The sequence below is a fragment of the Volvox carteri genome (assembly GCF_000143455.1).
Source record: "Volvox carteri f. nagariensis unplaced genomic scaffold VOLCAscaffold_99, whole genome shotgun sequence".
In the NCBI taxonomy this organism is placed as follows: Eukaryota; Viridiplantae; Chlorophyta; class Chlorophyceae; order Chlamydomonadales; family Volvocaceae; genus Volvox; species Volvox carteri.
Window position 1 is genome coordinate 221,014 of NW_003307642.1, and position 15,032 is coordinate 236,045.

General features: G+C 60.3%; 1 protein-coding gene across 1 annotated transcript; it reads left to right on the top strand.

The window, feature by feature from the left end:
* Positions 1 to 1,570: 1,570 nt before the first annotated feature.
* Positions 1,571 to 15,014, top strand: VOLCADRAFT_121734 (uncharacterized protein; the record flags this gene model as incomplete). The annotated part of the gene is made up of 16 exons (XM_002958578.1): positions 1,571 to 1,718; positions 1,796 to 2,252; positions 2,500 to 2,731; positions 3,223 to 3,309; positions 3,453 to 3,587; positions 3,906 to 5,145; positions 5,611 to 6,153; positions 6,232 to 6,325; positions 6,597 to 7,425; positions 8,085 to 8,367; positions 8,741 to 8,844; positions 9,082 to 9,309; positions 10,413 to 13,310; positions 13,422 to 13,628; positions 13,997 to 14,165; positions 14,302 to 15,014. The coding sequence occupies 16 exons, from the start codon at positions 1,571 to 1,573 to the stop codon at positions 14,994 to 14,996; spliced, it is 8,349 nt and encodes a 2,782-aa protein (XP_002958624.1). The 3' UTR covers positions 14,997 to 15,014.
* Positions 15,015 to 15,032: the final 18 nt, after the last annotated feature.

Consider the following 15,032-nt stretch of genomic DNA (forward strand, 5'->3'; position numbering starts at 1 on the left):
GGGACTCTTTGGACCTGCTTACTGGCATGTGGTGATTTTAGACGTGGTGGTGTGTTGGACATGACAATACCCGCTCGGGCCCTTCTCATAGTTGAGTACGTTTAGCTGGCGCAGCATATCTTGCTGCCAGCTGTTGCACTTTCTTTCTGATCGGATTACTGATGCCGCCTGCACGCCAACACTGATCAGGCCGAAATAGGCGTCATACCATGGCCTGGATGGCACACATCAACCAGCCTCACTTCCCTGTCCACCTGAGGGGGGACCCTGGGCACGCGTGTTCTCCTCTTCACGATCGGGGGCCACGTTGTGACCTATCATCAAGGCCCTCACCTTGCTTGTTAAGTCCCTTGCGGGATCACCTCGAGAAGGTTACCTCAACATTCGTATTGCGACTGTCGTGTCTTCCCTGTTCACATGCGCCATGCTAGCCCATGCTAGCCCGCGCCAGCCAACGCGTCTCCAAAGTTGTGCCACCCGCACCCTTCTGAACTTCCTCGCACAATCGCTAATCGTGGTCCTGAAATGGCCACTCCAACGTCCCCATGGGGCCCCGGAGTACGAAGTCCGCAATCTCGGCGACCCAAGCCCCGCGCTCTCAAGCACTCCAACTGGGGGAGCAGCTCCCCCTCCACATCCAGGTTCAACATGCCAGGCAGCTCAAACATCACCATGGATGTGAGGGTGTCATTGTCTGGAATACCAAGAAGGTGGGCCACGCTGTGAGGTTACATGCAAGTATACCGGGCACGCAGCCAGGATTCTTTCGCGTTTTCGACATGTCTTGTGGCAGCAGCTCTCTTAGACATTCCAATGTTTTGGTTCCCTCTGCGGTATGTTGTACCGTCCGAGCAAGGTTAAGTAGCCGTAAGGGTGCGTCCGCCGGAGGTGGGGCGGTTGGGTTAGGCAAGGAGTAGCATACGCGCATGGTGGTCCTGGTGCAATCCCAAAGTTAACCTTTTCGAAATGCATGATTGACCGTGTCAACATGAAGGCCGAGAGAGCGCCTCACGCAAGTGCTGATAGGATTCTCTGGATGCTGGAGGAGAAAGGGTCGGTACATCCACGAAAGCAGCCTGTGTTCGAAGAAGCAGATGACGCTCGTTGATCTGGAATTTACATCTGTTTTTGCATCTCATCGGGGAACATCATAGCCTCTCATCGGAGAACAACGTCCTTAGTGGGGTTTCATTCTTCGGGTGCTTTATAAACCTCAGAAAGGGCCTCAGAAAGGGCAAATTATATAACATGTGCCGACGCCATGTGAGCTACCCACTAGTAACCGCTTTTGTTTTTGGTTCCAGGTACTGCTTCCACGACAGCTGACCTTCGTTGAAGCTTTCTGACAGCACATGTACGCAGCTGGATTACCAATCATCGAACTCAGAGCTTACAAGATGCAACTGCTTGTAAATGGATATACTGGACTCCATGTCTGTTGGTCCAAACGACAGTCGACGGTCGTTACTAACCGAGACAGCTAACTTGCCAACGTTCTCTCCAGGTTAAAGGCACCAGACGTTTCGGAAGTAAAAAACAATAGCATGTATAGCGCTTGAGATTTAAGAAAATGGATATTAAAGCACGTTTGCGTTCTGCGCTGCTTTCCTTGGAGGATAGGGATCTCAGTAGCCAAGGACAATATTGCATCAAATTACTCATCGAAAAGCTGCAGACTGTCCAACAGGCGGGCATGGTTGTGCGAGAACTTACGTCAGGTGCGGCACCATCACCGTGTAACTTGCCACGCTGCAGTACCCTCTAACCCCGCAACCGCCAACTCCCCTTCCCGCAGGACTTGATAAATGCGGCAGGTCCGCAGCTTTGAATCGTATCCTTCTCTTATCATACCTGCTAGTGACTCAGGGCCACCTGAGTCCAGTGCGAGCATTGCCACAGGCCATGCCCGGCTTGGTGGCTTACCTCAGACGCCAGCAGCACTCCACCAATTTGGATGACCTCGTCACCCTGGGTAGCCGCCTGGGTATGGCCCTGGCCGCCGCAATGTCTGAGGGCTCTGCACTCGTGGACATGCAGAACACCCCAACAGAATGCGCCAGAGGCGGAGCGCAAAGTGCCTCCGTGAGTCGATGGAGGAACACCAACCAGGCGCCCAATCGCCGCAACAGCAGCCCAGCATCCGGGGGAAGCACAGCTGCTACGTCCGCAGCAGAGGCCTGGTTACCCTTCGTGGCCGATCCGCCATGGGCGCTTGACAATATCCTGCTGCCGCTACTGCGGTTGGCCTGCCGGTAAGCTATTGGGACCCACATGCCGACGGCTGCGGCGCGCTGAGGACGTAGCGGCGCTGATTTGACAGGCGTGAGGGCCAATCATTGAGTTGCAAGGCGGGATGCCGATGGTGCAAAGAGGCTGAGAGAAGTTTTTCCGTCCAGCGGGGTGGCAATTGGTGTTGGGTCGTGGGTCGCGGGAGGTTTCTGTAGAGCTGCTGTAGGGGGTTGCCCGTGCATATCATTCGCCACGTCCTGCAAGCCGCAGGGCTCCGGAGCGCGAGGCTATGGCGGCTGCCTGCGCGGTGCTGGTGCCGCTCGTGGAGTCGCTGGGACAAGGCGTTGGGGCGGGAGCTGGGCCAGGCGGTGGGCGCCTTGCTCGGGGCCCCGTCGCGGCTGCGCTGCAGCAGCTGCTGGGCTGCGCCTTCACGCTGCTGGGAGGTGGAAACGCTCCGCTACGGTCCGCGGGTGTGCTGCAGCTGTTTGCTAGCTGCGTGCAGGTAGGGTACGGGCTCGGGGGGGCCCCAGGTGGGGCCCTGGGCCTGGGACGCCATGGGGCGGTGCAGGCGGGGAGGGGGGAGGACGTTGGGCCACTTCGCAACGCAGTAACCGTACCGAGATGTATTCAGGAAATGTGACCAATAGTCAACGGGAGTTCCATGGAAAGGTATCCAAGCACGAGTGATGTCAAGCCCGTGTATGTGGGCTGTGCATAAGAGCTGGCCCTCGTACTGCAAGAAGGGTTTGGTAAAGGCAGCATGACTCGTGCTACCCCTCCCCCCCGCCGCTAGAAACACATGCAAGCGGCGCGTCAGCGGAAGCAACAGGTGCAGACTGTGGGTGTCCTTGCATCACTTAGATAGTGTAGCGGCCGTACGGAGTGCTTTAATTACCTTGCGCAATGTAACGGCGGCGTTCTGTCTCCCGCTCCGTTATGCCGTCCGCACATCGAACATGCTGAGCCCTGATACCCTGCCGCGGACCCTGCCAGGTGCTGGGACCCGCCTTGGATGAGGAGACGGCCAAGCGGATCTTGCTGGCTGCCACCTCGGGACTCGACTGCACGGAGGACTGGCAGGTGACCCTCGGCAGCGGACACGCGCAAACCCACCTCATAGCACATTGCGGTGCTATGAGCACGATTTCACTGTGAGGCTAGGTCAGTCAGCCCGCCTCACGTTTTCCTCCGATTGACTGTTGATACGTTCCGCGGTGCGGCAGGTGCGGCGGGAGTCGGCCAACCTGATCCGGGTGCTGGCGTGGCTGGCGCAGCTGGTGGAGGAGGAGGATTTGGAGCCCGACGGCGGCGCGGTGGCCTGGATGGCGGGTTCGCACCGCAAGGAGTTCCTGCTTCAGGTGCCTGAGGGCTATTCCGGCTGTGGGGCTAGGCGCGGGTCAGGGAAGCTCTTATGGGTGGGACAGAAGGGTGCACAGTGGGTTTGGAGGCCTGGTGGAAACTGAAGGATGCACAAGGTACAGGATACGAAGATCCCAACGGCTGTTAAAGACACGGCTTCATTTGCCTCACACAGTGCTGCTGCTGCTGCTGTCCCTGCTGCTATAAAAAGCCATTTTCTCTCGGTCACCGTAGTGGGTCACCCGTTGAATGGCTAGGCCGTCGTGTGGTTCTTGCCATGAGGACTGCTACCTCCTCCAACCCTTCCCACTGCTCAGGCCTTGGAGCCTATCCGCCATGACAAGTTCCCCGCGGTCCGCGCCGCCTTCCAAGGAGCCGCCGCGGCAGTCATGAAGCTGCCCGCGACGCCGGGAGATGACATGCTGCTCTCAGACGCGGAGGAAGGTCCGGGACAGAGGTCCCAGCCCACGCCTCCAGTCCGACCATACCGGGCACGGCGTGAAGCCTCGCCGCAACAGCCCTGGGCCTCATCATGCCTGAGGCCTGAGGAACAGTCCCCGCGCACATCGCGCCAGGGACGGCAGGGTCGCGGCCTGGGGCGCGCGAGTGTGTCCGCGGCAGGGACCCGCAGCAGCGACCTGTCGGTTCGTGGCGAGGCGGACGCACGACAGACCAGACTAAACCAGTGCGTGCCACACAGCGACGCTGGCGACTGGGGTCCGGAATACCCTAGGGAGCCCAGTCTGTCCGGGCTTACAAGTCCCTCCACCGAGGCCGAGTCCATGGCCAGGCGCACAGCTGCGGCCTGGGATGGCGCCGTCACATCACGCCCTGCTGCTGCTTCCAGGGCTAGCGTAAGAGGTGCAGCTACCTGGGAGCCGGAAGAGGAGGAGGAGGTGGGCACCGTGGAAACGCTGGCTGTCGTAGCAACGCGACCAGGTGCCGACGGGACTAGGACGGGGGTTGCGGTGCTGGTGCAGCATGACCGGGCCCCGTGCCCTCCGAGGAAGCGCACCACGAGTCCCGACGTCCCAGCCACGGCCGCTTACGGGAGTCGCCGGGGCAGTGCAGGCGACGATGATGAACACTTCCGCGCTGCTGCCGCCACGGGGGCCGAAGATCGTGGTCATGGATATGGCTTCAACGGTGTACCAAGCACGACTATCGCACATGATTGGGTATCCAAGGCCCGGCCGCCAGTGGCATTGCCGCCGCCCGCGGATCACCTGGCGGCGCACGGGGCTGCAGAGCAGGCGGCTGCCTCCGGGGTGTTGCCGGTTCCATCCATGGCTGCTAGCGGCGGTGGCGACGGCGGCGGCGACGCCTTCAGTTTTAGTGGTGCCTTCGACGATGGCCGCAAACAAGGGACCAATCGCCGGGGTTACCACCTGCAATTCCATGTGGGTCCTGGCGGCCGCAGTGGCGGGGAAGCCTGGCTTACGTCTGCAGGAGACGGTGATGGCGATGGCGGTGAAATGCGCTCCGCAGGGCAAGCTATAGAGCGAGAAGCCAGCTGGCGCGGACTTTCGTCGACCAATACCAGCCCTGTTGACGAAGGTGAGGACGACGCGCACTGTGCAAACACCTGGCTTGGCAAGGTTATAGGCGGCTTGTACGTGCGCTGGTGAGGTGCTCTCAACGGGCATGCGCTTGCTTGGCGGTTAGGCGCCTGGGCGGGCCTTGCCTTGATGATGGTTCAGGGCTGCTGGCCGGGGGGGGGGAAGCTAAGCATACATGGACATGCGACGTCCTCGGCGGCCGCAAGTCCAGCAGGTCTGGTACATGAAACGTGCAAGCGATCGCGGCTATCGGTATACAACTCGGGAAACGGGGATTCGGCGTCCTGGACCCAACTTCTCAATGGTCCCCGCCAGCGACAGGGCACGTGCATGCATGCACCGCCTGGGTCCAGGTAAACATGTCAGTGTGACTGCATATATCCCATCGCACTGACAGGTGCAGCCAATCCCCAGCACTTCTTAAGTGCCCCTGGTTCCCACGCTGGACTCCCTTTCCCCACAGACATGCCCGCATTGCTGCGAAGCAAGAGCCCACGCGTGCCATCCGACAGCCCCAGGACCTCTGATAGGCTCGCAGAACCCCCTCGCCATCGTCCACCGCCGCGTACGCGGCCATCCAATGCCCCCGCCGGCCCCGCCGCCCAGGCGGTCCGGGGCCCGCTGCGCCAGGCGTCACCTCCTTCGCGACGACAACAGCAGCAGCAGCAGCAGCCGCAGCAACAGCAACGACAACAGCAACAACGGCATCAGGTTCGGCCACCATGGCGGTGCCCATCCCGGGGCCCCTCCCCGCGGAGGACCCGCTCGGCCAGTCCGAACGGCGGTGAGGGACAGCCAGCTGCGCTCTCTGCGCCGCCGGTGGTGCCGTCGGGGGTCCCTTCCCGCGGCGCCAGTCCCCCCCAGCGTGGGCCCAGTCCTCCCCAAACCTGCCGCACCGGCGGAGGATGCTGGTGGACCGCCGATGACATCGGCATAGAAAATACTGGCAGCGGTGGCGACGGCGGCAATGGTGTGAACAGGCTTGGTGGAGGCGGCCGGAATGAAGGTGAAGGACGTGCACCGGGAGGGGCCCCCAATCGCGCACCGTCGCCCGCCCTCCCCAGGCGTGCTGGACCGAATGCAGCTCCTCGCGGTGGTGATCCGGTGACGGCGGTGTCGCCATCGCGGCGCTTCCAGCGGCGGGATACCTCCCGCGTCAGCCTGGGTTGGCCCTTCGGGTGAGAGTGCACGCTGCTGCCCTGCAAGCGCGTCGCTTCCAGTCGGGCGAAGTCGGTCAGGTGTGAGGTCAGCCGTGACACATCTCCCGCCTGTTAATGCTTCGGTGGATGACTCTGGTGTTAAGAGTCATCAGCCCGACGACACTTCTGGCCGGTATACCTATGAAGCCCTTTCATTTTATGGCTTGTGTAGGGCAAGGTAATTAACAACAATTTCGGTCGTCACCTCCGGGCTCCCACGGATGCTGCTTTTACCCCATCCTTATGGCAGGTACCGTCCCCCGCGCGGCAGCCCCCGCTTCAGGCGGCCAAACGTGCTTCCCGAACAATCTGACTTTGGGGTGCTCGTCTTTGCTAAGGATCCACCGCCTCCGCAGATGCACCCACCGCCAGCCCCACAGCCGCCGCAGCCCCGTACGACGGAGTCCTCAGGCTCCGCTGACCAGGCTGCTAGCGGCGGCACTGGGTCGCCAGTCTATCATGTGAACGTCCGCACCGCTGCGGAGGAGGTGACGGCCCTGGTGGCATTGACATCTCCCAGGAACCCGGGGCACGGAGGCGACGGCAGCAGGCCCCTTTTTCAACGCATGACAGTAGTCGGCGGCGGTGGCAACAACGAACTCCCTTACGAAAGTAGCCGGGATGGATGGGCCCACCGACAGAACCCGGGTGGGAACCGGTGCCGTGTTGTTTCCAGTGCGCCCGCAGCGGACTCCATAACAGCCGCGGCAACGGCTGCGCTAGCGGCAGGCGCCGCCGCGGCAGCGGCGGCAGCGGCCGCTGCCGCCGACCATCAGCACCTGGCTGCGGATGCGCACTTTTTGGACGGCGAGGAGGCGCGGGTGCGGGGCCCGGTTGGTGCGCAGTCGAGGCCTGCTCCCCGGGGCTATGACGGCACAGCGGATCAAGGGGAAGGAGGCGGCCAGGGGTTGGGTGCTGGAGAAAGGGGCGGGATGCCATGGAGCAGCGAGGGGGACGGAGAAGAGAGTGCCAGCGCCGCAGGTGGCAGCAGCGGTAGCGGCGGAGGCAGTGGCGCCTGGGGGTTGGGTCGGCGCGGCGCTGTGGCCATGGAGCACCAGTTGCAGGCTCTCATGGAGCAGGTGGGTAGCTGGGGAGGATCTGACGGGGGGGTGGTTGCCGGGGAAGACTCAGGTCTGCCGGGAAGAGCCCTGGGCGTTATGGCAGACTCACGGGTTGCAAACATTAAAGCCACCAACTATCGAGAGGCTGTTAGCCGTTTAATCCAGGATCAATGTCATCCAAACCTGGTTCAAGGTCCAGGGCCCGCTGCCTCCCATGCTGGCCCCGCTGCCCGCCATTGTTCTCCGGCCTTACACGCCTTCGCGACGGTTCCATGATGTGTGAGGCAGGGAGGTGTAGCCCCGCCCGTGTCTACTCTCATGGAACATCCCCGCCGTCCCCTTAGTTTCAACTGAAGAAGTCGCTCACCCTGGCCGGTTTCTCAGAGTTCAGTACCGGACTCGGGTCTTCAACGCCCACCACCAGCATCCATTACAACCTGTCGGATCAATGGCATCGTCAACTTCCAACTTCCCTTCCCCTAGCTAGAACTTGAACTGTGTCATATGCATCCATTGCACTTGTAATAAGATTGCGGCTCGTATACGTAATGTAATGTTGTTACAGAGCGGGAGCCTTCTGGGCCAATCAAACACAATGCTCGTGTGTGTACGCAATACATGTACAGCTGCGTGTGTGTTCGTCTCTTACACACCCGCCAACACTCCCCTTCCCGCAGGCTCAGTCGCTGCAGAGCACCCTGGCGCGCATGAGCCGCCAAGGCGCCGGCAATGGCAACGGCGGAACTCGCAGACCACGCCGTCGCTGGGACAGCCAGCATCCGGCAGCCGTCTTAGGGGACGAGATTCCGCCGAGCTGCCGGAGGGTCAGCGCCGGCGGGCAGGGGGCGCCGCCCTTGCCGCCGCCGCCACCGCCACCGCAGCTCGCGGCTTTGGGCACAGACGCAACGGCCGCGCAGGCGGCAGTGCAGCAGTTGCAGGTCCTGTTGCAACAGGCGGCAGGTGGGTCCCCGACGGACCGGGGTACACACGGGGCTGGCTCCTAAACGTAGCCAGCGGAGGGGCTGCAGCGCACCGGGCTTCAGAATTATTAACTCCTCGCGCACTCCAACATCTCGCAGCACCTTTCATACACTAATAACCTTATCTGAACACTACGACAGCGAGAGCCTCCTTTGGGTGGATAGATGGGCCACCATTGGATAGGAATAGGATAACCGTCCTAGGTTGGCCCCGCCCAGTTGCGAAGGCTTGTAAGGATATAGCGATTGAGGACGCGTTACCAGAGGGGAACTTAGGTCTGTTAAGGCGCCGTACTGAGCCCTCCTGATTCGCAATCGAACCCACCCGCTGGCTCTCTCCTCCCGCCGTGTAGGGGCCCAGGCGAGCCTGCAGCTGTTGCTTGCGGGTGCCGGCACGCCCGCAGCTCTGCAAGGCGCCGTGCAGCGACTGGAACAGGTTGTGAACGTGCTGCAGCAGGTGGGCAAAGAGGGCGACTCGACAGTGGGTATACCTGCCTAATGACCGGGGGTTAGCCCCGAGACCTCGCATGCAATCCTTTTATTTATCCTTGTTTGCTGTGCTCTGCCTGTGCGGTCCATGAAAAGCCGAAGTTCCTGTCGACCGGTTTGAGTGGGATTAACGAATTCACGGATTAACGCGTACCGTCCCCAGCTGACCGCCATTCGGGTGCCACGTCCTCACGATCTCCCCCAGAACGGCGGCGGTAACGGGGCCGGGAGCGCGGCAGCCGCCGCCGGGGCTGATGCCTCAGCTCGGCCAACGCTCCTCCGGGCGGCTGCGCCGCTTGCCTCCCCGGCAGATGCCCACCCTACGGAGTTACAGCCTAGCCCGGACGATGTGCAGGGGGGCCCGCAGGCCGGAGGGTCGGGATCCGTTTTCGGAACTGAAACAGCCATCGCGCTGCGGGAGCTGATCAGACAGGTACGTAGGGTGCGCAGCTATCGACCAATGGTGTTGTATGCATGCAGGGGAGCCCTGGTCGCAGCTCTGCTGCATTTCAGCGCACCTGGGATTGGATGGCTGTGGCGTGGTTGGGAGGGTGCGGGAGCACACAAATGGCGATGTTTATTGCGTCGGGGAGGCGCGAGGCCCCTCTAATGCTCAGAGATGAAACGCACAGTGTTCGTTCCCCCAAAAGGATAGGTGGTCGCCGGCGTTCCATGATGAGAATGAACCATCAACAAGTGCACACGTGCCTATCACTTCACAGCCAGCGATCACACTGAGCGCGACACCCAGCTTCGCGACACATGGAGTTCATATTGTCCCAGGACGCGCTGCCGTGCATGATTGAGCACGTGGTTTTTCCAAAGCCGTAAACATACACTGGAAAAGACCAAAAATCCATAACACACGTCTTTGAACACGCCGGACCTTTCGTCCAGAATTCTTGTCGTGTAGTTTGCTTCCAAAAGATTCGAAAGGTGGCATAGAGTTTAAATAGTCTAATTTCGGAATTACAGTTACTGTCGTTGACCATAACCACCGGCGTGTTAGGTCTCCGGTGTCAAGGCAAAGCCTGTAATTACGATATTATTGTGAGCGATATTCTCATCATTACATCAGGCCTGGATGTGGAGCTCAACCTGCCTTAGACACGAGCTGACCAAACTCCCAGGTGCTGGAAGTTTTGCTGTGCCTTAATTGCAAAATTGCAGGATGATGATCCAGCTTATATGTTGCTCTAAAAATTACATGTACCGCCTTTATAGCTGCAAAGGGCTAGAAGTACGGGAGTACTCCGTGGGTCTCCGACGGTTCACAGTTTGTGAGGCTACTGTGAATGTACGGTTTGACCATAAACTGCAGTACTCAAAACCAACATCCTGGAATTTGCAAATCTGCAACCTTTGACAGTGGGGGCCACGAAAGAAGCAGGGACCCAGCTTACTGCGCTCCTTGAATTACGGCAGGGCCTCCGGCTCTTCATCTAACTTTACCAGGGTTTTAGGGTTTGGAGGTTTTCCACCGTATGGGTGGCCTTGTAAGGCTAAGCGCCACCTTCCATCTAAACCCCTGTGCAGGTTCAAGCCACCCGGGAGAGCATCACTCACGCAGCTAACGAAGGGGCTCAGCTAGGTGCATCCGTAACCAAGGCCAGCCCGCAGGGATCTGGCCCCGTCATTCTGCAGCGAGAGGGTGGTACCCGCACGCAACCCCAAAGCGCCATACAGGCACGGGTCCCTCTAGCACCGCATCCTACTTCCCAGCATCTGAACACCGCCGTCAGCGGCGCTGGTCAGGCCGAAGCCGTCCTACAGCAGCTGGCCCAAGTACCCCTGCGCCCCGACATTCTAGACGCGCAGGAGCTTACAACCGCTCCACTCAAGCGCGCTGAACCTCTGAGCGGAACTGGAGTGAGTCACAGTCCGCAACAACTACCGGCAAAGCTACCCGGACAATCGGAAACGTTAAGCGGAGCTGGACTATACGACACATCGTTGCAGCCATCCGCCCCGATATCCCAACATCTGGGCCATCTGAGCGGAGCAGGGTTGCACGACAGGTCACCACAGCGCGCAGCTGAAGTTTCCAGAAGCTCGAGCTATTTCAGTGGTGCTGGGCGGGAGGAAACGTCACAGCCGCAGCAGCAATACGCCCGCCTATCCGACCACTCAGGGTCTTTGGACGGAATTCGGCTTAGGCACGGGTCACAGCCGCCCTCGGCCATCCGTTCGGAACACTCAGGCCTTCTGAGTAGCACTGTACTGCACGATAGGTCTCTACAGCCTTCGGCTCTTTTATCAGAACACTCAGATTATCCGCGCGGCACTGGACTGTACAACAGGTCAACACAGCCGTCGGTCGATCTTTCGCAAACTTCAAAACACTTGTACCAAAGTGGACTGAAAGAAGGGTCACAACCGCCGTCAGCGCAGCTATCTCAGCCCTCTGGCCCTCTAACCGGCATTGGCTTAAGCCAGGGGTCACAACCGCCGTCAGCGCAGCTATCTCAGCTCTCTGGCCCTCTAACCGGCATTGGCTTAAGCCAGGGGTCACAACCGCCGTCAGCGCAGCTATCTCAGCTCTCTGGCCCTCTAACCGGCATTGGCTTAAGCCAGGGGTCACAACCGCCGTCAGCGCAGCTATCTCAGCTCTCTGGCCCTCTAACCGGCATTGGCTTAAGCCAGGGGTCACAACCGCCGTCAGCGCAGCTATCTCAGCTCTCTGGCCGTCTAACCGGCATTGGCTTAAGTCAGGGGTCACAACCGCCGTCAGCGCAGCTATCTCAGCTCTCTGGCCCTCTAACCGCTGGGATGAGCACAGAATTACAACAGTATCCACACACACACAAGCAATTGGGTGTTGAGATCGCTAGTCCTGGTAGAAAGGTGATCCCAGCGCACCCAAGAATGTTTACACCGTGGGCAGGTGCAATGTCGGTGGCACTACATGCGACCGCCGGCCCACCGCAGGTCCCCGGCTTCGGCAGTGTAACGAAGACAGGCAATCTACAGCCGGAAACGTCTGAGGTCCCAGAAGTTATTGAGGCGGAAGCTCTTTACACGGAAAGCGTGGACACTGACATCGACGCAGATGCTGCTAACGTGCATGCGGCGAAACCAGAGCTAGAGCCAGCGACGGCGAGCATGGTCAACCCCCCCAGCGCACCTGACCCCGGCTCCTACCATCCGCAGAATCTCGGGGACGGTAGGATAACCGCCGAGATCCACAATCTTATTCAGCGTACTGGGGCTCTCCAGATTTTGGGTCGACAAGCATTGGCAGCGGTGCCAGTTGCACCGCCGCTCACTTGGCAGCCTGGAAGCCATGTGCGCGGGCAGGACTTTCAGGGCCCCAGCGGCGTACTGCCGGGGGATCGCGGCATACGGTCCACTGCGCCTTCAGGAGGTGGACAGGCGGGCGCGTCCGGCCATTCGGGCATCAGCAACTTGCTGGCGACATCGCTTCCGGGGTCCAGGTCCAACTCACCACCTGGGGCTACGGCTGCGAGGCTCCCAGCACCTGTTGGCCTCGGGGCCCATGATGTGCAGCACGTACCCAGGATCATCGACTTTAGGCCCCTGCTTCCCCTGGCTACCATGCGACCTCACGTGGTGGATCCGGCAAGCTTCACCGCTGCTCATTTAGCCACCAGCGCAATACCTACCACCACTGCCGCTGATGCAGGCTTCCCGCAATACTCCTCACCGTCCGCACACAACGTCATGCCGCGGTTGCACACTTTGCGAACAGGGCCGGCGCCCCCGGCATGGCGGACCGGCTCTTATCTATACAGGCCGCGATCTGCTGGCTCGTCCCCTACACGTCAGGCATCGGCGTTGTATCCACTGGCAGTAGTGGCGCGCCAGCCACGATATCCCGCAACTGTCGACGATGACCCCATGGATGGTGCAGTGCTGGAGCCGTCGCCACGGAGTGCTGCTGCTACCAACGCAATGCCTTCGCCCTCGGTGCACTCTGTGCTCGGTCACGAGCTGAGCCACCTGACTGTCACGCCCGAAAATGGTACCGCCGCCGTCACTAGTAGCCTCCACACCATAACGGCGGCGGCGGCCCGAGCGGCGGCTCGCCTGGCCGCTCTGGGTATCGCGGACACCGCGATCTCACAGACACCGCCGCGAGCAGAGGTGGGAGTCCAGACCGCACCCTTAATCCTAGCCATAGCCAAGGAGTGTAGCCAAAGTTCGCCGCCACGGCTGTACTTTGGGGCAGGACACGCACCTGATGGTGCTCGAGTAGAAACCGCTAGCAGCGTAAGCAACAACGGCGATAGCGGTAGTGCTGCACTCCTGCCGCTGACTGCACACAGCGACAACTCGCCGGTGTCACCGATAGGGTCTCCCGTGGGCCGGATACGGATGTGCTCCCCTGGAGGGGCGGACACGGTGCTGGCGCTATCAGCCATCCGCAACAGCAGCAGCCATGAGCCGGGCATCCTTAACTCCCTGCATCTGGTGGTGAGGGAGCCACTCCTGTTGGACATCTCGGCCTTGCCCGAGGGAGAGGCGTTCGGCGCCCTCGACCGCAGCGCCCCCGCTTCACCACCCACTTCCCGTTGGCTGCCACAGCTGGGACAGCTGTCGCCGGGGTGTGCCGACCTAGGCAGTGCTCAGCAACACGGTGCTGACGTTACTGGTGTGGCCAGAGCAGCTGAGCCACAAACGATTTCGCAGAGTAGAACAGAAGGCGGTGATAGGACCACGTGGGTCAGGCCGCAGAATTCGGGCCTGCTCCGCGGTCCTGGACAAGGTGCACCAAGCTGCGAGGAGCAGAGGGTGAGGTTGGGGTATTCAACGTTGCGAGCGGTAGACCGACGGCAGGGTTGACTGTTATGCCTGCCCGTATATGCAGGCCTATGACCTTTGCCTGCTGAAAATCATGAGCTGCTTTGTGCGCAGCAACTCCATGCCTTCAGCAGGGTCGAAAGGCTGCACTTTCATGGGCTAAGGTTCACGTTTCAGTCGTCACACTGAGAATCTTAGCATGTGCGCAGACTAAGCCGCCCTGTAAGAATCCGCTAGCACGACGACGCGCAGTCCGGTTTCCTGCTACAAGAAGAATGGAATCCATGTGATGAGCTCGTCCCAACACCGCCAAGCAATCATAGCAGTATGTGTGTACACCGCTTGACGTAATCCCACAGGTTTCCGTCTCTTCCAGCGGGTTTCCTGGTCGAGGGAATCCTACCCGAGGCTCCACGTGTGACCTTGTTACCATGGAGTCCACGGAGGATACCGGTGGCGCGGCGGGGGAAGCTTGCGCTACATCCATTGTTCTAACGTACCCACGGACGCAGACCGCGCAGGCACAAGGTGCGACCCACGCGCTGCATATCGCAAGTGTGGCATGCACTGTTGCATTTATCTTGAGGGCCCTGCACACAGATCAGCCCATTCGTGTCCTGAGCTTTTGTTTAACAACCTGGCCCCCATTCCTTGCTGCACACAGTTAGTACTGCCGGGGAGGCATGGAACCACGGAGATGAGCAGCGGACGTCGGGAAGGGTTGGACCCGACTGGGATAATGCCGACGAACTGCACGCCTACCTGCTGCCTACATTGGACACCCACTGTGAGCCTCCTAGTGCACGGGCAGGTGATGACCTGGCGGCCTTGTTTCCGGCGACGGCCGCTGCTTTAGCCTATCAAAGCATCCAGAAGTCCGACACGTTAGATAGTACTCAGCGAATGCCAGTTGGCGGCGACGAAAACCAGAGAACATCGTATGGCGGCTTCGGCGTTATGCCCTCACCCAGAGCAAGTGCCATTAATGTGGATGAAGCCGTTCAGGCAAACGGGTTGCCGCCTCTGATGCCGTCACCAGATCCCACGCTCAATGGGCCCCGACAGAGCATGCAGTACCGGCCGGGAAGGGAAGGCTTGCATGCGCTGCGCGAGTCCGCCAGTGGCCTAGCAAAGTCTAGCGTTGAAGCCGTTCGCGAGGTGGAGGATCTCGTTGCGCGGCTAACGCTCTTGCAGCAGCATCTGGTCCGACGTCGGACGCACAGCGTCACCGTTCTAACCTCGCGCCTGTCCGTCGCAGCTCCGCAGCTGGAAGATGATGCGATCGCGGACACGACTGAGTTGAATTCCGATGATGACGCTATGCTATTCGAACTCCCAGTGTTGCCAGACCATACTTGATTGTAAATTAAATCGTGTACTGTTGGAATTATTCTG